The 21066-nt window shown below is 40.4% G+C and overlaps 1 protein-coding gene across 1 annotated transcript in view; it reads left to right on the top strand.

The window, feature by feature from the left end:
- Positions 1 to 21066, top strand: part of myo3b (myosin IIIB) — a 64552-nt gene that overhangs the window by 12475 nt on the left and 31011 nt on the right. Inside the window, exons 9-23 of the mRNA XM_026144901.2 lie at positions 1750 to 1815; positions 5260 to 5415; positions 8748 to 8832; positions 8928 to 9044; positions 9500 to 9604; positions 9885 to 9968; positions 10114 to 10316; positions 10397 to 10495; positions 10574 to 10688; positions 10802 to 10928; positions 11524 to 11734; positions 12543 to 12690; positions 13820 to 13973; positions 14107 to 14195; positions 15623 to 15752. Coding sequence (XP_026000686.2) covers positions 1750 to 1815; positions 5260 to 5415; positions 8748 to 8832; positions 8928 to 9044; positions 9500 to 9604; positions 9885 to 9968; positions 10114 to 10316; positions 10397 to 10495; positions 10574 to 10688; positions 10802 to 10928; positions 11524 to 11734; positions 12543 to 12690; positions 13820 to 13973; positions 14107 to 14195; positions 15623 to 15752 — 1889 coding nt within the window. The remainder of the gene's footprint in view (positions 1 to 1749; positions 1816 to 5259; positions 5416 to 8747; positions 8833 to 8927; positions 9045 to 9499; positions 9605 to 9884; positions 9969 to 10113; positions 10317 to 10396; positions 10496 to 10573; positions 10689 to 10801; positions 10929 to 11523; positions 11735 to 12542; positions 12691 to 13819; positions 13974 to 14106; positions 14196 to 15622; positions 15753 to 21066) is intronic.

Here is a 21066-nt window from a genome sequence, read left to right as displayed (position 1 = left end):
AAATCACTGTCTGGTTGGATGACTTTCCAATCACGATTAAAGGCTTCTCATATCTCCACCTTTGATGCAGTTATCTTACCGTCTCTGTGTGCTGTCCTGGACTGGAGGCACTGGTGATGTAGCTACCAAGGACATGATAAATGTAGCTGTAGTTTCTCAGTGTTCATGCATGTATGCTCAAAGAAGTACTGGTGCTGTGGCGGCAGTGATGGATGAGCCAAAATTTTAAGTATGTGCTCCATTCGCTGACTAAGTCTTTATTTGGGGCCCTGGTACTCCTTCTCTGTTAAGCTTATATAAAGGCCACTGTGTCTCTGCTTAATGCAAGCTGGAGAATACAACAGCAGTGTGTAAGGTACTGAAACCTTAAGTGTGGCTTTAGTTGATTTGTGAAATTTAAAGGATGTCACTGCTTGTTTCAGATGCTGAAGAACGGTCAGGTTTTATAATGACGATGTTGACTGTAATCACACGTGCTGTTTGCAATGTCTGCATTGTGTGTCCAGGCTGGAGAATAGACTATGGAGAGGCTTGAAGTACTTCTTAAGTTTCTCCTTGAATATAAATTGTAATATTTTATGTCCTATGGTAAATACAGGACTTAAAAATTACACATATCTAGTATCATATTCAGACATTTTACTGACTTTATTTTTGTCTTGCTACAGCTGTCAGGGGTTGTTGACACCTCGATCCACAGTGACTCGAGCCTGACAGTACGAGCTCTGCCTGGTCCAAAATTTGAATAAGCCATTCTTGTTTACAACATTAGCTGGCAGTACTCGCAAAAACTGAAGGAAAAAATGCGGCCTGAGTTCACTAAGCACAATGAGTGCTCTTGACAGTGTTATCAGCAGTGCGCTGCTATATTGACTACGTAACGTATAAGCAGTATGGTACGACGTCAAGGCGAGAACGTGTCTTCGGGCTCATATTAGAGGTTGCATTGAGGCAGTCAGTTACTGGCTTTGATCTGCACTTTGGAAAGGATTGCCTGTCTGAATTCTTATCAAAGACTCGACTAACTTAGTGCTGTAGAAAATGACAGATTTTGTGCCCTAACACCCCCCTTGCCCTTGTATCTTTAAAAAAAGATATTAAACATATGCCGTGTTTTTCATAAACTAAACTGTTTTCATTTTTAATTCAAACTGTGTTTTTCCCTCTTTGCTCTGCTTGTCTGGCAGCTTTCTAGAGCAGCATGTGCGATCTAATTAACACAGTCAGTAAATGCATTGACCAGGTGTGTCACTGTTTGCCTGACAGTGACAGAAAGCTCGGCCTCCGGCTGTCAGGCTGACGGCTCCTGGTGAAGATGACTGTACTCAGGCTCTTTCCAGCCTTGGCTCCTCATACAGACCTGCTTCCTGTCATCGTGCACACTTGAAAAGTGTTAGGCTCATTATGGATGGCCTCCGTAAATGCTGCTGACAGAGGTATAACTAGCTCCCATAATTTTGGCTCCCAATGGCAGATGCTTCCTGCCAGACAGTGGAGGAGCAGTTATCATTTGTCACTTTTTCTCTGGCTGCCACAGACCTGGACCCCGATCAGCTTGTCCTCGGACCATCAGACTCTCAGAGGAGTCTGATGGTCGCACTCTAACTGTCAGCCGTCATTTGTCAAATGATTCAGGAGACATGCTGACAATCTTGGTCATTTACAGCAATAATCATTTAATGCGAATTTCCTTTAATATCTCCTTAGCTTTTGTTTTTTTTTTAAATGTTGTTTTGATTTGTGTTTCAGAAATCCCTCACCCACATTACGACATCCTGAAGAGTGGAGCAGGAGTTTCAGCCATTTCATCAGCCAGTAAGTCTCCTCTGACTTCAGCCTGTCAGCCTTTGTCATCTTACAGTCAAGATTTTGTAGAAAAGTGGACGTTTTCACAGAAACGGCTGTGAAGAAAGAAACATTTAATATTTGGGCCTCCTGCGGGAAATTACAGATTTTGCTGATTTATGGTGACAAGAAACAAATAGAAGCATTACAGGAATTGATTTGGGAAAAAAAAGGTGCTGTGGACAGAAGCTCAGACTTCTATCCACAGCACAAACGGTATTAAGGAGAAAAAAGGAGCAGCATTTCAAGAACAGAACATTTTTACTGTTATCTGCTATGTCATAAAAGTGAAACTGAGACAATATCTGCTCTCACAGCAGGATTATGATCCACAGTGGGCTTCAGCTTTGAAATACAAGCTGTAGCTTATGAATTAACCTTTTAAATGCCACTGAAGATCTTTGAGGTGACCTTAAAGATGCTGTGAGTGCCAAGGCAACCTAAAAATACTGTGTCTCAGAACTATGGGTGATCTACATTATGTCGTATTAGTGCCATTGATACTATAACAAATACTGAGCTCAGAGGATAATCATTCTGAGAATTTCTCAGCTTGGGTGCTGGTAAAGCTCAGTGGGTTCAGTAGGCAGACTGTTTGCTGTGAGGCTGCTGCAGAGGACATGGTTAGAATCCACTGCGTGGCCTTATACTGTGTTGTCTGTTGTCTCTCCCAGCTTTTCAGTCTTCTCTCCACTGTCCTATCTCAAAAAAAGGTCTGAGATTAAAGCCATAGATTTACAAGAAGAACTTGACATACACCAAAAGTCTGTAAAATTGTATAGATTTACACTTACTGGATAAAGTAATACTACCTTTCAAAATATGTTCATGAAGAATGTTAAACATTAAATGTTCCTGGAAAAATAATAATACTAATTTTAAATATAATACTTTCATTACATTGCCTCAAATAAAAGAGGAAACTTCAAATAAGAAAAGGTCAAATGTACAAAGCAATAAAAACTGTGGATAATTAATTGAATAATTATTAATTCATTAGTTATTAGTTTTCACATATTGAGATCCCTTCCCAGACGCCTTAAGGCCCACTCACATCCTGGGCCATCTGACCTCAGGAATTTGCATGATAAGGTGGGGCCAGGTTTCACAATGAACACACCCGAAACTCTGGCTGATTGGGACCCACGCCCAGTTTCCCACCTTGGCTCAGGCGATTAGAGGATCATCAGGGGGTCCTTTTGTCCCTCTGTGGGGGGTCACTCCCACTAGGTTTATATCTGGGACTCTCCACCATTTGACCTTAGAACTGAAGAAGCTTCTCGGATGAGAGGTGAAACGTCTTCAAGCAACTTAAAGAAGTCCAGACGCTTTCACAGACATATCACCAGTCGTCTGTTCATGCACAGAGTATACTGAAAGAAGAGCTGGGCTTGTTTTTGTCATAATTATGTGATACACCCAGTGAGTGCTGGTCAGCTGGACCTTCAGATAATTTTATGATGAGAGCTGTTTTCTACAGACAGATAACAAAAAAACAGAATTAATTGAAGAGGTCACTAAAACATGACCTCTGAAATTTAATTTAGACGTGACTCTCGTAAATCTGTTTTCGTTTTGTTTTTGTTTGCTTTTATTATTTTTAGTGCTTTATTAATGTCGTTCTGAAGCGTGTTGATGTGTGTTTTTAATGGAGTCCCCTAAATGATCAGCTGCCCTTACCCTAATGGGAATCCAAATAAACAAATAAAAAATACCATGTCAGTGCCTCCACACATAAGACAAATAATAAGACAAATCTTTTTTCTTTTCTTTTCTTTTTTGCATTACTATTTTAGTAGTGCAATGAGTGTGTGAAACTGTAAAACATATGGAGACAGATCTGTACATCAGGGGGGAATGTGCATGTAAATATAGAGGGAACTGAAATTGATATTTTATTGCCCGATTCTATCAACCTCTCTTTCTATTCATTGACTTTCTTTTGTATAAATCTGCCACAGAGGAACAAACTAATTCACCTGAGTTATCAGTGCTATCTGAGGGCCAGATAACTTATCATTTCCTACACTGTGCAAAGCTAATAATGTCAGAGGTGGCTTGTAGTGGAGGCCTAGAAAATACAACCCTAATATCTACTGCAGAGAGGCGTGCAGGCCTTAACTGTAATGAGAAAATAAATTCAATTTGTTTGGAGGGTTATTTGTGTAGGGATGGTTTCTGATTGCATTGGTGGAAAAAAGAGTAAAAACAAGCAGACGTCATCTGCCTCAAAGGCCTGTTGGATTTTTTTTTATGTCACTTCAGTTTTTGATTGGTCAGGAGGCATATTTCTCCTTAAATCAGCACAGATATTACTTTTTTACAATGTCATTGTCCTGGTTTTTATTGGCTACTCTTTGGATTGCAGCTCTGTAATCTGGGTTAATGGATTGTGTGATATCATATCAAAGTTAATCTCCTCAAACAAAGCCCACCAGAGTTCAATGTGAGGAGGCTGGACAATGTTATCAAGCTTTGCAGGCTTTTTGTGAACCCTCTGACAGTCCTGTCAGGCTTGTTGTGTATATGTGTGTGTATGGAAGGAGGAAACTGAGGCGGAGGGTGGGGGGGATAATAAATCCATCACCGGTGTCTGCACTTGTGCAGCCAAAGAACTGACTCCTATGACAAAGTGGCCTGCCTTTCAGTCTCCCAGCAGCACAGCCTTGCTAATAGCAGCAACCTCCACTTAATGTTCTGACGCTAATGAATTCATGGAATTAACTTTCTGAGCCTAAACTGATAAAAGAAACAGAATTTCAGTGTCGATTAGGTGTTAGAAGCTAGATCAGTGTTTTTACTCCTATCTTTCCTCTGAGTGCAATTGTTGGTGTTCAGAATCTTTTAAGTCTTTGGCTGTAAACGAACAGCACGAATCTGGATGTCTGGTAGATGTATCGTGGCACTCGGGTAGTGATTTCCAGTCTAGCAATATATCAAAACTGTCAGAGGGTGAAGCCAAATGTGTTCTGCGGGTGTTTCAGTGTGTGTGTGTGGCGCAGAAGAGTCAATATTAGAAGAGCCTTTGTATCAGCAAACTGACATCAGTGGCTGAAGGGTTGCTGCAGGCAGGCCTGTATCACAAAGTGACATCACTTGCTGGCAAACACTGCAGATCACAGATAGGACCTGCCGCTGTGCCACAGCAGGGCTTGTTTGGACTCGGGGCCATGGTGATAGTGACCATGTGGTCCTCGGAGAAGGATCGATTAGTGACCCACGCTTAAAAACACTTGCAAGCGGCACCGCACTGGTATGAGTATCACTCACAGTTGATCCAGACAAATCAGCTCCCCGCAATGTTCAGGTGACTGCACTTAACTGTTTAATTCACTCTGATTTATAGACTGATGAAGGACAGTTTGTCTGTCTGAGGGTTTTAGAGGTAACTGTGTGATATTTTGTTGCTTTAAGGTGTCTGATAAAGGATTTTGAGGCACGTCCATCTGTGACCCACCTTCTGGAGCACCCCTTCATCAAGCAGGCCCATGGCAAGGACATAGCTCTCCGTCAGCAGTTAGCAGCTCTCATCCAAGAGCAGCAACAAATAGGCTGCAAAACCAAATCCAAGTAAGTATCCCAAATCTTATGTTTTGTTTTGTTTTAAATTTCCCTGTTATGAAATAGTAAAGATGCAAACTGTATTAGTTCATTTGGATGTTGAAGATCTCTATTTCACTGATAGGCATGGATTGGGTGCTGATATTTTTTCTGTCCAGTAGGGGGCAGGGTCTCATCTTCTTACACTCCAGCACAGAAATGAAGATGAAACAGAGTAATGGAAATTACAGTATGTGATTAAAGAGAAGTAAGGGCAGTATGACTAATTCAGAAGGAGTTATTGTGCTGAGTAACCTTAGATTAATAAATCCCAATTAGTCCAGTGGATGTACTTAGTACACATCACTTCTCCAACCAATTAACCCAATGATGGAATAATTAAATATAGATTTGCACCCAGAAATAGGTGACATGGCAGCATTACAGCCTGTTCACTTTTAATGAGCTAATTAGTTATTTCCTTCATTAATTAAAATAGCAACTACCTTACAACCTCCTTATGTGTGTAAAAAATGAACGCAGCCATATGAAAAGGCACATGTTGAAAGTTAAATCTTCACCCTGACACTCACATGGCAGCAAGCGACAGAGCAGAAAGTCTCCTGTTTACTGGAGAAATACTGACTTTGGCATTGCTTAATCTTCATTATAAAGGAGTTTGCTGAACCTGCCCTTGACTGAGAGTCTTGATGTTGTGCCAACTCTGTTTACTCCCGGGAGTGTGCAGAGTCTGTGCCTGAGCCTGATCCCGAATTCCTGTCCACAGTGAAAGTGGATAATGGGATTAGGAGCTTGTAGGGCGAGAACTGGGCTCGCCTGGTTTAGTCTCTCATGCCACAGATCAGCAAACAATGACTCCAGATAAGAATAAAGACATAGAGAACTTAAAAGTAGCTGCCGTAGGTGGAATAGTGTGATTTACTTCAAAGCAGGAGCGAGTGAGACGCTAGAGGTCTCAAGTCTTTCTCTAAGGGACATGATGACGGGGATTGACTTTATAGGGACCACATACTGAGCATATTTCTGTGCTGTTGCATTTACACTATATTCAGAATAGAGAATTAATTCAAAAAGTAGATGAGGAAAAAGCTCCTAACCTGAAGCTTGAATTTATATTTCGAGCTAGTCTTATGATTGTATATTTATTATAATGGAATATGGATGCATGTTACAAATGTGACAAAAGAAAAGAAAAAAACTATTGTTTGTGCTTTTGTTGAAGCCCCAAACCACCAAGCATTAAAATTAGGTTGCACAATGCAACCTAACTAGTCCACGTTTAGAGATTACTTGTTACTGTTACTTAACCCTGTTTTATCATAAGCTCTTCAGGCTTACAAGTCAAAGAAGTGAAATTAAATATGGCCCACTTATCTGACCTGACACTTGATTAAATGCTTATTAATATTGTTTGAAAACTGGGACGGCTTTCAGCTGCATGTTAAAAAAAATAGCATAGACAAGTCAAAATGTCATGATACTAATACTGGGCTGGTTAGGTTAAGATATGTTATGGCTATCTCAGTATTACTATATGATTTCGCTGAGTACATTCGGCAATATTATTATTGTGGTTTCTAAAAAAAATGAAAGAAAAAATCTGTCAAGTTCATTTTTAATTGTATTTGCTTTTTTCTTCTTGTTTGGAACGTTAATAACTCTGGAAACAAAAGTGGTGAAAGAAATGTTAACGCTATCCAAAATGCAATATTGCTCCCTGTGTTGTAGTACCAACCACAAAGCTACTGGTTATTTATAGAAGTGCATGCTGCAGTATTGTTTAGTCTGTCGTGCTGCTAATAAACTGATGTACTTAATCACACTTACAAAAGCAAAAATAAAAAAACCAAAGTAAATAAAAACTAGGGGTGTTAGATGTTGTTTAGATATAAATGCACTGCTTCCCCTTTCAGCCACACACTTTCCACCCCATTCAAGTATATATAATGAAAAATTGGTATGAAAGATTTTGTTCAATCAAATATAAAAATCACAAGGTCAAAGAGGATTTCACAATTACCTATACGTGTAAATAACATGCTGGAATTATATTCCAGCTAGACTCATTCTAGTAGCTTTAAATGCCTTTGCCTTAAAGTACAAATATACAAATATTTTTCTAATATTAAAATCTTGATATGGTCTACAAATACAGAAACCTTGATTTCACAAGGTAATGTGACAGTTACTGTAATTTATTATATGGAAATGCAAATACAATTTGGAGATGCATAACAAAATGAGTGTATTGGTATTTACTAAAGTAGATGTTACTGTTGTGAAATTAAAACATTACAGAGCTTAAGTGTCTTATAGGAAGATAAGGAAATGGGTCACTCTAGCCCAATGGTGTGTGGTTGCTGTGCAACATGATGTCATAATAGAACCTTCAGTGATTTGGTGTATTATAAAAAGGTTATCATAGGAGGCTGGACAATGAATATTTATATTATTAGCACAATATAAATATTTGATTGCTGAAAAAAACCCTAAATAACCCCCTAAATTTAAGAAAGATTGTAAGTTTGATTTTTTTATGCTGTCTTAAGCAACTATTTTTGGCAGTTATTCTCAGATTTGTGACACTTTATTGACTTTTTAGACTGTAGATGGCCTTTGACTGGATGTTGCTACAATTGGCTCCCAGCAAGATTTTCACACTAAAGTCTTAATTGGAACAAAGTGGGTTAAGCTCAGCAAAGGGCTAGATTGACTAGCTAGTACTGGTAGTTACTCACTTGTAAAAGGCTTTGTATGCAGACTTAACTATTGGAGTCTGGATTCATGGTAGTATATGGGATTTTTGACTCCACTAAACCATATTACGCTGATAAAAATGGTCTAAATTTTATGGCTGTTAGGTTTGGCTGATGTCAGTCTCTTCTCTGTGGAATTGACTACATTCATGTTGTCCTAAGCGACTATTATTGGTAGTCATGCTAAGATTTGTGATGCATTACATGTTATAGAAATGTCAAAATGTCCACTCTGTGTTGTGCATATACACATACAGCACACAAAGCAGTAGGCACTCACAAGCACCGCTCTGTTTTACTCTCTTTCTCACACTCTGTGGTTTCCCCTGAGGTTTTCGTGGAGCCAGCTGGAGGTTAGTTGACCTCTGTCCACAGGGGCTCTTTGGAGAGTGATAGGTCAAAACATGAATAAAGTGCAACCACATCCTGTGATAATAGGAGTTTTGTCCCCTGGGAAAGCTTAAAGGGCCTCGTGAAAAACATGGAAGTGACTGGGTATTACATTCAGCCAGTCACACTACTGTTTCTCATTTAGTGGTCACTTTACAGGCTTAAAAGGCATCTCGTGTCCTTGACTTCATACAGGCACGTCCGGATCAATACTCGTAAAACCCTCATAATAGAGAGCTGTCCTGATGATGATCTGGTGAACCTGGAGTTCTTAGACGAGGTAGGATTTTATGTGTTTATCTCGTCATGCATTGATGAGCCCAAGCTGAAAAGTTGTTGATTTTAGGCTGTGTGTGTGTGTTTTCTTTTCTGCAGGAGACAATCATCAGCCATCTCCACAAGAGGTATGATGAGCTGCAGGTGTACACTTACGTCGGTGACATCCTCATCGCTCTCAATCCTTTCCAGAATCTCAGCATCTACTCTCCTCAGGTCGGTAACACATCAGTCACAAATAGTTTTTGTGTTTTTTTTACAAACACAGTGGAAATGATGAATGGATGCCAGTCATGATGCAGGTTCTGCTTTAGTGGATACTCTATTTGTAGGGCTAGTTATTGTTATTATTATTATTTTGTTTTTATTCACAGTAACAGCAACTATTATGGCAATTGTCATATTAGTTAGTGCAACAATCTGGCCCCCAAATTTTCTGCTCAGTCAGTTTAAATCAACTATTTTTAATCTTTTAAATTACTCTAAACATCTCTAATGCATAGTCAGCAACTTTGCATGCATTTTTCCTCAAATTTTCTCTTCACTGGATATCCGATATTGATATTATGTGACGCTGCAGAGTTTTGTCTTCTCCAAGCTGTTGGTTGTTAATTTCTTCAAAGCCGTAATAAAAATAAAAGTCTTCATGAATACTTTTATGCCCCTTTTAGTTCTCTAAGCTGTACCATGGCGTAAAGCGAGCTGACAACCCTCCACACATCTTTGCTACTGCAGATGCAGCTTACCAAGGCATGGTGACATTCTGCAAAGACCAGGTATCTTCCAGAAAAGTGACTGAATAGGTTGAAGCATTGTACCGTGCAATCCTAAAACTGATAGAATAATAATGAAAATTATTTTGTATAAAGCACTGTAGGTTTTACAAATGCTTTCGAGCAATTTCTTTTAATTACAATCAGTTATTTTTTAATGTCGATTTGGAAACTTTTGGACAAAAGCAAAGGAGCAAGGAAATGTTAGTAAATAACATATGAAAAAATTATGGTATATGATGTCAGTGTTCCCGCTTGATGAACTGTTATCTCGTTTGTTTAGTGTATCATCATTAGTGGAGAAAGCGGTGCTGGGAAAACAGAAAGTGCTCATTTAATTGTTCAGCATCTTACTTTCCTGGGAAAGGTACTGCATAGTAGCTCTTTGGTCACTATTTTTCATCATCATTTCTAACTTGTTAATACCAGACTTAACTACTTGATATAACTACTTCATAAACTATCTTAAAAATCTACCAGAGTTCATGAAATAATTATTTTGTTGCTCTCAGGCAAACAATCGGACACTCCGTGAGAAGATTTTGCAGGTTAACCCTCTCGTCGAGGCCTTTGGAAACGCTTGCACGGCAATCAATGACAACTCCAGTCGCTTTGGCAAGTACTTGGAGATGAAGTTCACGCCGACAGGAGCGGTTATTGGGGCCAAGATATCTGAATACCTGCTGGAGAAGTCGAGGGTCATCAAACAGGCTCCGTAAGCAGCTGCCCTTGCTTTTTTCCTTCCTGCGGTTGGATTTGAGTAATTCATCTAACTTCTGCTTGTTTTTCCTTCAGAGGGGAGGAAAATTTCCACATATTCTATTACATATATGCCGGCCTTTACCACCAAGACGAGCTGAAGACTTACAGGCTGCCAGATGGGACACCTCCCAGGTTTGTGATGCAAATAATCCCATCATTCGCTCCTCACAATGTGGAAACTAATTTGACTGTCATAACATGAATCTGCAGGTACATTGACAGTCAGCACTGCAAAGTGATGCAAGACATTGTGTCAAGGAAACAATATAAAGAGCAGTTTGATGCCATTCAGGAGTGCTTCCGAAATATCGGCTTTACAGAAGAGGTACTAAACACTCAAGCAATCACATATGCAATGTTTGGGCACAGATCTATTGAGAGCTGTAATATATAAAATACGTAATATGTAACAATTTTCTTTTGATATCTTGTTTTTAGGAGGTCGACTCTGCTTACAAAATTCTCTCAGCAATTTTGAATACTGGGAATATTGAATTTGCCTCCATCACATCCCAGCATCAGACCGATATTAGTGAAGTGCCTAACTCAGAGGCCTTAGAGAACGGTGAGATGTTAGGCAATGTGTGTTGTAAGCATTGACTGTAAATAAAAAATGGTCATCGGTGACTCCCATAAACTTGTACGACCTGAAGTGTTTTAGGAAGTTAATCACTGGCTGCAAAAAAACAGGATTGTACATCTTTAGCTGCTTTAAAAACAAGAACTTGTAGGGTGTAGTGTGATTTTGAATGTATCTTGGATATTCTCTAAACCACACATGGTCAAAAGTATGCATATAGGCTCAGACATATACATTACCTCTCACTAATATTTGGTTAAATGCCCCTTAGCAAGCTGCACCATGATCAGCAAGCTTGGATATTTGACCAATCTTGTTGGGAGAATTGGTAGAGCTCAGCTGGCTTTTAAATAAAGTCCACAAATTTTTATCCATCCCCAAAACAGTTTAGATGTGTGTTTGGGATCATTGAGCTGTTGATTTGAGGTGATGTTGTAGAATTTGAGAAAAGGGAACCTTTCCACTTTCCACTTTAAATATCTGCAGTATAACCATGTTATAGTTTGTTATTATAGTATTGTGATAAGATGCAGTAATCTCTTCACTGTGAAACTGATTGACTGTCTCGCCTTTTTCTCAGCTGCGTCTCTCCTCAGCATTGGACCCGAGGAGCTCCAGGAAGCACTTACCTCTCAGTGTGTGGTCACGAGGGGCGAAACCATCATCCGCTCCAACACCGTGGACAAAGCCGCCGATGTCCGAGACGCCATGTCCAAGGCGTTGTACGGACGCCTGTTCAGCTGGATAGTGAATCGCATCAACTCACTCCTGCAGCCTGACATGAATGTCTGGTCAGTGCGTGCTAGTGATGAACAATTTGTTTGCATGCCCACTGTTTTTGTCTTTTCTGTAATTTCTTGGGGTGTAATTTCTCACTCAGTTTCTGCAAAGCTCTGATGACCTTTCTGGAAGTCTGCAGAGGTAGATGCAAACATGAAGAGGGGAATATCAATGGGAAAGCACAAGACAAGCAAAAGGAGAGCAAAAAAGAAAAAAGTTTTAATAAATTTTTGATACAGAGTTGCGTGCAGAGAAAATAATGTTCAGATGATTAAAAAGACTTCAGAGAGACTGCAAAGAGGCTTTTCATTGATCCAAAAGAATTCCTTCATAAATATGAGCATTGACTGTCAAGGAGTCGTCTCTCAGAGATGAAGCCAGAGTTCCCGTCTGCATTCCAGTCATCTTAGCCGTTTCCTTATTGCCATTAATAACCTGGTAGCACTGGTTAAAGGTGACCTCTACATACTGTGGGTAATGACTGATCATGAAAGTAGCAGCTCCAAGCACTGAATATAAAATACAGGATCATAAATATCTATGCTGTGTTGCAGAAGTGAGTATTGTTAGTGCAGACATTGAAAATAACTGGAGGTTAAATCAATAGAGACTGAAATAAAAGCCATTTAAGAAGATCTGACTTTTTCAAAGACGGTGTTTATGATTTCTCGTCAGACTAGGCCATCCAGACCAGACTCCGTATTTGGGTGGAACTTGGATTATCATTAAAGTTTTATCAATTAATATGGCTGCTGGGGATTTGCTTGTTCCATCGCATAGAAGAATAAGTTTGTTTGTCCCCCTTTTTTTCCTTTGAAGTGCCGTAGAGAGCGGCATGAATGTGGGAATCCTGGACATCTTTGGATTTGAAAACTTCAAGAAGAACTCGTTTGAGCAATTGTGCATCAACATCGCAAACGAGCAGATTCAGTTTTATTTCAACCAGCACATATTTGCTCTCGAACAGGTGAGTTCTTCATGCATAAATAGGTTTTAAATGATCCGCTCTAATGCACAAAGTAGAAGATACCACTGTAATGTGTTTGGGGTGAAAGAATAACACAAAATATGCAGAGAACATTCCATTTAAAACACTATTATGGAAATTAGTCACTTAAATAAATTTGGTGTTTACACAGTTACCAATTCAGAAAAGCTCTCAACATTAATTTTTCCTACAAGTCACCCCAAATTACTCTCTTAATTGATTTAATGAAGCTGTTTACCCTGAAGTGCGAAAAGCCTTTTTTCCTCGATGGAGATGAATTGACATCAATCAGAAACCCTTTTGTTTGAAGTAACTTTGCAACAGTCTTTTTTAAAGAGAACTCAAGAAAAGTGGCTCGGTTTAGTGATGTGGCACATTTTCTCATTAGATAGCTCAGTGTGCATTTCTTTAGAAAAATACAAACTATTATTTATTGAGGCCAAACTCCGCACGGCATATGGACTAATAATAGCCTCTGCACTTTCATTTACATTCACATTTTTAGCTCTCTCCAGGACCAGAAGTGTTATTGGAAGCTACATTTTCCCCGTTCAGATTAATTATAGCAGTGATCTCTGAAAAAAAGGCCTTTAGCTTGTGGAAAACATCCTCCCCTGATGTAGGGCTAATGCTCGGTGGAAAAGGGATCTTTATTTTGTGTGTGGATGTCTTCAGTCTTGCTGTACACAGAAACTGATTATTCTGACTTAATGATTTAAACATGAGGATGGTTTAGATCCATTGGTTCCACTTTATTAGTAAAATATATATTTAAAACAACTTTTTGATCTGAAATTAAATAGATGCAATAATGTGATTTGACTCTGGGTTATTTGCACATTGAAATAAATTATGAATAAGTAAGTGGCTCTATTTGTTGGTTTGGAGCTGTTCTGTTTTATGCATTCAGTAAAAGACTCTATTACGCTGTAAATTTCAGCCGTAGACACACACAGCTGGCTGCAAGTGTGTGGTTTGCTTGATTAGAAACTCTTTTTTTTTTTTTAAACCACACATGCACATTGCATATTTAGCCTAGATTGTTTAATTGGGTCATTTAGGGAAACCATAACTAGATTATTATTCTGCATTCACTGGTTCTAATTAGATGGAATACCAGAGCGAGGAAGTTGATGCCAGCCTGGTGGAGTATGAGGACAATAGGCCCATTCTGGACATGTTTCTGCAGAAGCCCATGGGTCTGCTGTCCCTGCTGGATGAAGAGAGCCGCTTCCCTCAGGCCACCGACCAGACCCTAGTGGGTAAGATTGGAACTACAGTCGCAAACATGCTGAGATGTAGCACATAAAATAACTCAGTTACATAAGAGTTCACAGATCAATGCATAATGAGCCTTCACGTGCTGTAATTTTCTTCTACATGTCTTCTTTACAGATAAGTTTGAGGACAATTTGCGCTGCAAATATTTTTGGATACCAAAACGAGTGGAGCTTTGTTTTGGAATTCAGCACTATGCCGGACAGGTATCAGATACTTCATTGGATGTGTTTAACTAACAATCTACTGCCTTGATGATGATGGGTGTGAGCATGTAAACCAGTGTTCAGGCCTTTGAAATGCTTGGTAAAACCTTCTATTCTGATTATGCCTTTACTTTGAGTATTTCATAAACATCTGCATACTTTACGGAAGGATTTTTCTCTACATCTGTTTTGGGGTCTGATTAGGTTTGTTGTGACTTAAAAAAAGTTATTACATCCCATATAGAGAAAAATAGGAAACAAAATCCTATAAGTCTGTGAAATTTTACTAAAAAGTCTATCTTAGTTGATCCTTCACATTTTCTCATAATGTTAACTTTTTTCATACTTATTTCTTATAAATATCTTATATGAAGAAAATGTGAAAAGAGACACTTTTTTGAGTGGATTATAATATGAGACATGCGAACATATGAAGAGTGGCACAGTGCAGCAGTGGTTAGGACTGGAGCCTCATAGCAACCAGGTCCTGGGTTCAAATCTACCACCCAGCTGGGGCTCCCTACAATGAGTCTACCCTCTTTCCCTGCACCTGCATAGATTCTCTCTGGGTACCCGAGCTCCCATACTACAAAGATCTGCCTGTGTAGGTAACTGGTGATTCTAATTTGGCCAAAGGGGTGAATGTGAATGGTTGTCTGTTTCTCTGTGTTATCCCTGTGACAGATTAGAAACCCTGCCTGTCAACTCATGACAGCTAGGATAGGCCTCAGCCCTTTTTCCCTGTTTCCCTTCTTTAAGAATGGCTTCTTGACAGCCATCCTTCGCTGGGAAACCATTTTTGACGAGGGTTCAGCAAACAGTAGATTTCTTCCTATTTCTTAAGGCCATGACTTTCAGATACTGTTCATCTGCTAGACATTTTTTAGTGCTGCTACTTCTTCCTTTGTCCTTTAGTTGTTCAGTTTCCTCAGATTTTTTAATGACATACTGCACACCATGCCGAGATATGCCAAGCTTTCAGCTAATAGCTCTTTGGGAATCACCAAGCTGTTTGAACTGTGTTATTGGAATTTTTCATAAATCCAGGACTGGATAGCGGCACAGCAAACTTATCGCATGTCACTGAGGAAAAACGCAGGTGTTTCTAAAAACATCTGTATTCCAGTAAGCTTTGACAGTTTGGCAGAAGCAGCATGCGCAACACCGGCAACTGAACCTCAAATGGATTTCAGCCATCAGTATTTTTATTGCTCACACCTGTGGTTTTTCTGTGGTTAAAAGGAACATCAGTTTTCTCTGGGATCTTTTTACCCTCACATAAGATGTGTGTGTGTGTATATATATATATAAATTAAACCATACCCCAGCATTAATTTCAGCCTTATCATAGAGTGATGACAATTCAGATTCAGAAAATGTGAATTGACTGTTACACGTACGTGTATTTCTCATGTCCTACTCAACAGGTAATGTACAATGTGAATGGCTTTTTGGAGAAAAACAGAGACACTCTCCCTGCAGACATTGTTGTGGTGTTGAGGACGTCAGAGAACAAACTTTTGCAGCAGCTGTTTTCCAGCCCCTTAACTAAAACAGGTATGATATAATGCTATTTAGAAAATCTCAGCAACTAACCACTAGCCACAGAGGAAATGGAAACTTTCCTTTTGTTAACAATTGCGGGACTATATCACTCAGTGAATAGTGCTGCTGTGTACTCTTCCCATAAATGTTCAGGTAAGTGGGTTTCTTTAAGACGCGACTCCCAGGCATCTGCTGCCCCCCCCCCCCCCCCCCCCCCCCAGCCCCCCTTCATTTCAAGCCTCTGCGTGCCGTGCTCGGATAAATCTGCAGTCTCCATTATCTCTTGAGAGGCTCAGCTCTCCGCATGGCGCTCTGTTTTTATTTTCACTAAGCTGTCCCTCTTGGTTTCCCTCTGCTGAATGCTATCTGCAGATTGTGGGTGCAGTGGGATATTTTTATGATAAGGTTTCTAAATACCCAGGGGATGAAAAAAGAGTATTTAGAGAACACAAAAGCAACTCTTCCCACCTCTTTTCTGTTGGTTAAATGAAGGTAGAGTAATGTGCTTGTCATTAGCTGGGGCTGGGGCCCTCCTGGTCACTTGATTTAGCTGAAATGCTAATAGATGTTTTATATTATCAGATTCCCACTTCCTACTTTTATTTCAGCTAAGCCACTTTATGTGATTCACTTCCTTTTTTAGGCACCTGTAAATTCCTGCTTTCTCTCCCAGTGGCATTAGAAGGAGATTCGATTCACAAAAGGCACCTAAGCTGAGACTCCTGTAGAAATCTGTGCAGCGTGTCTGCAAACTTCAATTGCTGGCTGTGCACGAGGGAGCCTTCAGCCACTTCCTTTCTGCAATTACGAGCTTCAGAAAAGTACACTCTATAAAACCCAATTCAGTGAACACTTAATTTCAGTGCACAAAGGCACTGAATAGAAACTAAGATGTGCTGCAGTGTTTACTGCTGCACTCCTGAAAGCTTCTTTATTTCCTTTTTTCTTTTCAACTGTGTTTGTGTCTGACCTGACTATCCTGAAATGTTTAAGATTCTTTTAGAAACACCGTGCTTACACAGATCTTTTTTAATTTTAGAGTCAGAGGTCCGATTTTCATATTGCAGCTTGTGGACCCGCAGATCATCTCGTTAGATAAAGAGCTATGAAACACTGCTCGGGCTTATCGTGCCGGAAAAGATGGAGCACTGTTTAAGTGAGATACAGTAACGCATGAGAAAATTATAAATCTATTCTTCGGGGTAAAATTTGTGGGGAGATTTAATTTGCATTTTACTCCACATTATGGATTCTCTGTTATCTGTGAAATTACCATTATCTGGGGCGATCTGATGGAAATCTGTTTTACACCAGGGTGGTTTCACTGTCTGGGCCGCCCCCTCAGTGTGTCACCACTAGGGGACATCATCGTAGACCTGCAGCGGCCTGGATGCAGAGATGAAAGCGAAATGCTGGATCTGGGGTTTTGGACTACACATATTGTGCATGAATGCACTGGAGGTTAATGTTTGTGGTGATGCACATGTCACACTGCAGTGAGGACACAATACCTATAAATCAGACAATTTAGCTTTTTGGTTTCTGTCGACTGTAAAACAAGCGACCGCAATTTGAGAATGTGATATCCCGACCGTTCATGATTGAAGGGTAGCAGGGAAGTGTGAAGGCCTCAGAAAGTAAAAAGTTCCCAGGCGGTGAATAGCGAGGGCACTTGAGCCTTGCAGAATGTGGGTCCTTGAGGCTTGGACATGTGGTGGTGTTTTGTCAGAGGAAATGGGATGTATTTGCATGGACAAATTCCTCAGAGCCAGGGCCTTTCCCAGATCAGGGGAATCACAGTGTTTGAATTGGCAGAGCTCACTTGGGTCTACCAGGGCTTGGGCAACCCACGGTCACAGTACAGTGGACGTGTGTGTGTGCGCGTGTGTGTGTGGCCTCAGGGCTGCCTGGCCCTGCTGATTGTAGCATAGCACATCTGCACATGCACACTGCTCATCGAGACTGCCAGTTCTTTGTCAGAGGATGGAGTTCACAGATAGTGGGCCGCGCAGGCACACACATGCTATATTCTCATTCAACCGATAAGGTTTTAACATCTTATACTGTACGCTGAAAAATAACAGGTATGAACGGGACCTGCACTGATGTAATTTGGTGTCATTTTGAATTATTCATTGGCAAGCCACCATTTAAAAAATTAATCACGGGATGATTTCTGTATATAAAGATTTACTATTACATGCCGTCTTTGAAAGGGACGCTATTAGCACCTAATACATAGCATTCGTGACTTCTTATTACCAGCTTCTAAACAAATAAACCCTCCCTGAGTTTGTATGCATCTTTGTATTTTCCTCTTTGTATTTGCAGAATAAATAATTAGATATATCATAGATCCTGCACTATCCTTCAGAACAAATGTGAAATATTTATCCTCTGTCTGAGTTTTTCCCATTTATTTTCAAGTTTATACTATAATTTAATGTCCCTTTGATTACATTTATCTCATACCTAACTCCCCTAGTTATTTTGCAGATTTAAAAGCAAAAAGCTGTTTTTAATGGTCAGTTTTACCACGTCACATCACAATCTGAAGTCTAATATTTGTCAGCTGGAGCATTTATGCCATTTGCCAATTGCTGCAGTTGCTAAAGAAGCTCATGCCGTTAATATGCTCTGCAAGATCTTTAGGGCTGTGGAGTTCATATTGAGCAATTTACATATTGGTTTTACATCTTCACACAAAGCCACAGTTGCAGCTCTCCCATCCTCTGCCATCTCCCTCCGTCTCCCTTCATGTAAGGAGATCCTCCTGTGTGGAAGTGACAGGCTTCTCCCAGCGATATGACATATTTGGCTCTTTGTTCTCTGCCTTTTTTCATCCCAGTCGGCAGACACTGCAGTCTTTCACTGCACTTCCACATATTCTCTCTAGCAGGAGAGACACTCACCAAGTAATACTTTTGTTTGAATTCTCTCCTAATCGCAGTATTGGGGAATGTTTTGAGTCAGCAGAGGGATTTTTTTTTTTTTGACGGGCCTTGCACATCAATAGCAAGAAGCCGGCTCTCCTAAGTCACATGGTACAACATCCTTTGATAAATGCAACACTGTGTTGTGTCACTAAAAGCCAATTACACCATGCTTTTTTATGATTGATCTGCTTTGACAGTAGTGGATGGCATTTAAATCAACAGCCCCCGAAGCCATCTCTAGGCATAAACGGTGGTGGTTATAGAGGGTGGGTAGGGTGGCGGGGGGTTACGGGTGCTTTAATCTAATTTGCTTGGTTGCTGAGTTGAGTTTCTAGATCACATGTTTTCAAAAAGAGAGCGGGAGAGCGGGCAGAAATATCCAGCAAGGCTCTGCTCACTCAGCTCAGGAAGGCTGCTCTCTCTTACAACTTTGATTGTCCCCCGTGTCGACAGCTCGATCCACAGCTTCTGAAGTACAAGGCGCACACTGGCACTCATAAAAGCATGTAGGGAGGTGTCATATTGAACGCGGGATTGCTTTTTAATCCCGAGCACATTGACTATTCTTGTCAATAGAACCCCAATACAACTGCCAGCTTGAGCTTTTTTTTTTCCTACAGGATTCTTGCTGGGCTTAATTTTCAAAGTGAACGCACAGATGCCAAGGAAGGGTTTTTTTCTTCTCTTTCTACCCCCCACTCCCCACACACCGCTCTGCCTCTCTCTGTTTGCGTCTTGGTAGTCCATGCCAAGAGCAACATGCGTGAAGCAGAAACGATCAGTGGGACGCTCCTCCACCTGTTTCTCAAGTCTGAATGACCTGGGAAATATTCCCCTCACCTGCTCGCCCTCCTTTTCAATTATTAACCTCTTATATTTCCACTCCTTTTCTCTTTTCGTTTTATTTTTATCATGAGAACTCTGAGAATAAGGGCTGTCTCCATCTGTAACTTAAAACACATGTAGCCTATTCTTCAGCTGAATCCGCTTTCAAAGAACAAATCTTCCTTTTCTAGCTCGTCTCTGTGTTTGAATAATTATTATCCACATCATTAGACAAGCTCCTTACTGTATCTAAATTAGAAGGTCTTCTTTTCAGGCCGGACATCACAGGTGTTCCCTTGGCTTCGTGTCTCAGGAGGCAGAAATCTTTGAGGATACTGACTATTAACCAATGCTCTAATCATCTAGTCAGGAGGGGATATGAAACCCGCCGGAAGAATGAATTAATACGACCCGCCAAGGAATACACGAAGAAAGCAGCGAGTGTCCATTTGCAAGGCTTAGGTACAACTGTCATAGTTTCTCTCATCGCAGCGCAGCCCCTTCATCTCCTCTTGATGGTGTCATGGAAGTGAGAGGCGTAAAAGCACAGTGACACTCCACGAGCCCGTTCCACTCGCAGCCGCTAATTCATCATGACAAATGTGCTCAGATGATCTGGCCCAGCAGCACTAATGGGGAGAAGAGAGAGCGCACTTCATTTGCACAAGACCCACTCCAATTAATCCATCCAGCTTTACTCTGGGCTAATTGGAGCAGGGCCCTCCCTGCCTGTGTGCTGGTAATATACCCGACACAGTTTAACAGCCCCTGTTCTCAAAGATCATACTTTTTGTGCGTGCGTGCGTGCATGTGTGTAGGTTTTGCCGAAGGGGCCTTTGAGGTTGTAAAATCTGTTCCCGGTATCCTAAACACAAGACCTTCTCACAAACATGTGTTCATAATGAGCAATTAACTGCTCACATTTCCATCATATCGGGCTTTACTCTGTCCTTTCTTCTATTTTTGGGTTCCAGTTTTGATCTGTTGGTTATTTTTCCAAACGTATTTACAACAAATATAAAAAGCATATTTTAATATGGCAGAATGTCTTGCATTTAGTTTGTTGCCTGATACAAAAAAAAAACTGATTTATTAGCAGAATAAACAAGCAGATGCATAAATAGAAATCGGGAGATAACTGTCAAAAGCTAAAAGCAACATCAGTACTAGCTTAAAAGACTCTTTTGAAGAGTGCTCACATCATATGTTTTTGGTTGTTTTGACTACAGCAGTGTGTGTGTGCACATATTTGTGTGTGTGTGTATCTATGTGTGCTATGAACGGCACATTGCTTTGGCTCAGTGCAAAACCCTTTGGCACCAGTAGGACACCCTTTGTCTAAAGTTAGAAGTGCACTGCCTGTTAATTAATCCATCCTAAATTGATTTTGATCAGTCCGGCTTTTGATTGAAGCTTCTAATACATGTTTGATAGTGCAGCGTCCTCTGGGAAAAGGCAGGCGCTGATCCGGTGTTTAAGTTTCTGGCTCGCTGTCAGACGATGTCCTCACCAACCGATGCGAGTCTTGAAATGATATCGCAGAAGACGAGAGCATATTTGCATTT

The sequence above is a fragment of the Astatotilapia calliptera genome, chromosome 16, assembly GCF_964374335.1.
Source record: "Astatotilapia calliptera chromosome 16, fAstCal68.1, whole genome shotgun sequence".
Lineage (NCBI taxonomy): Eukaryota > Metazoa > Chordata > Actinopteri > Cichliformes > Cichlidae > Astatotilapia > Astatotilapia calliptera.
The sequence above is the reverse complement of the archived record's forward strand: the minus strand, read 5'-3'. Positions and strand labels throughout refer to the sequence as shown.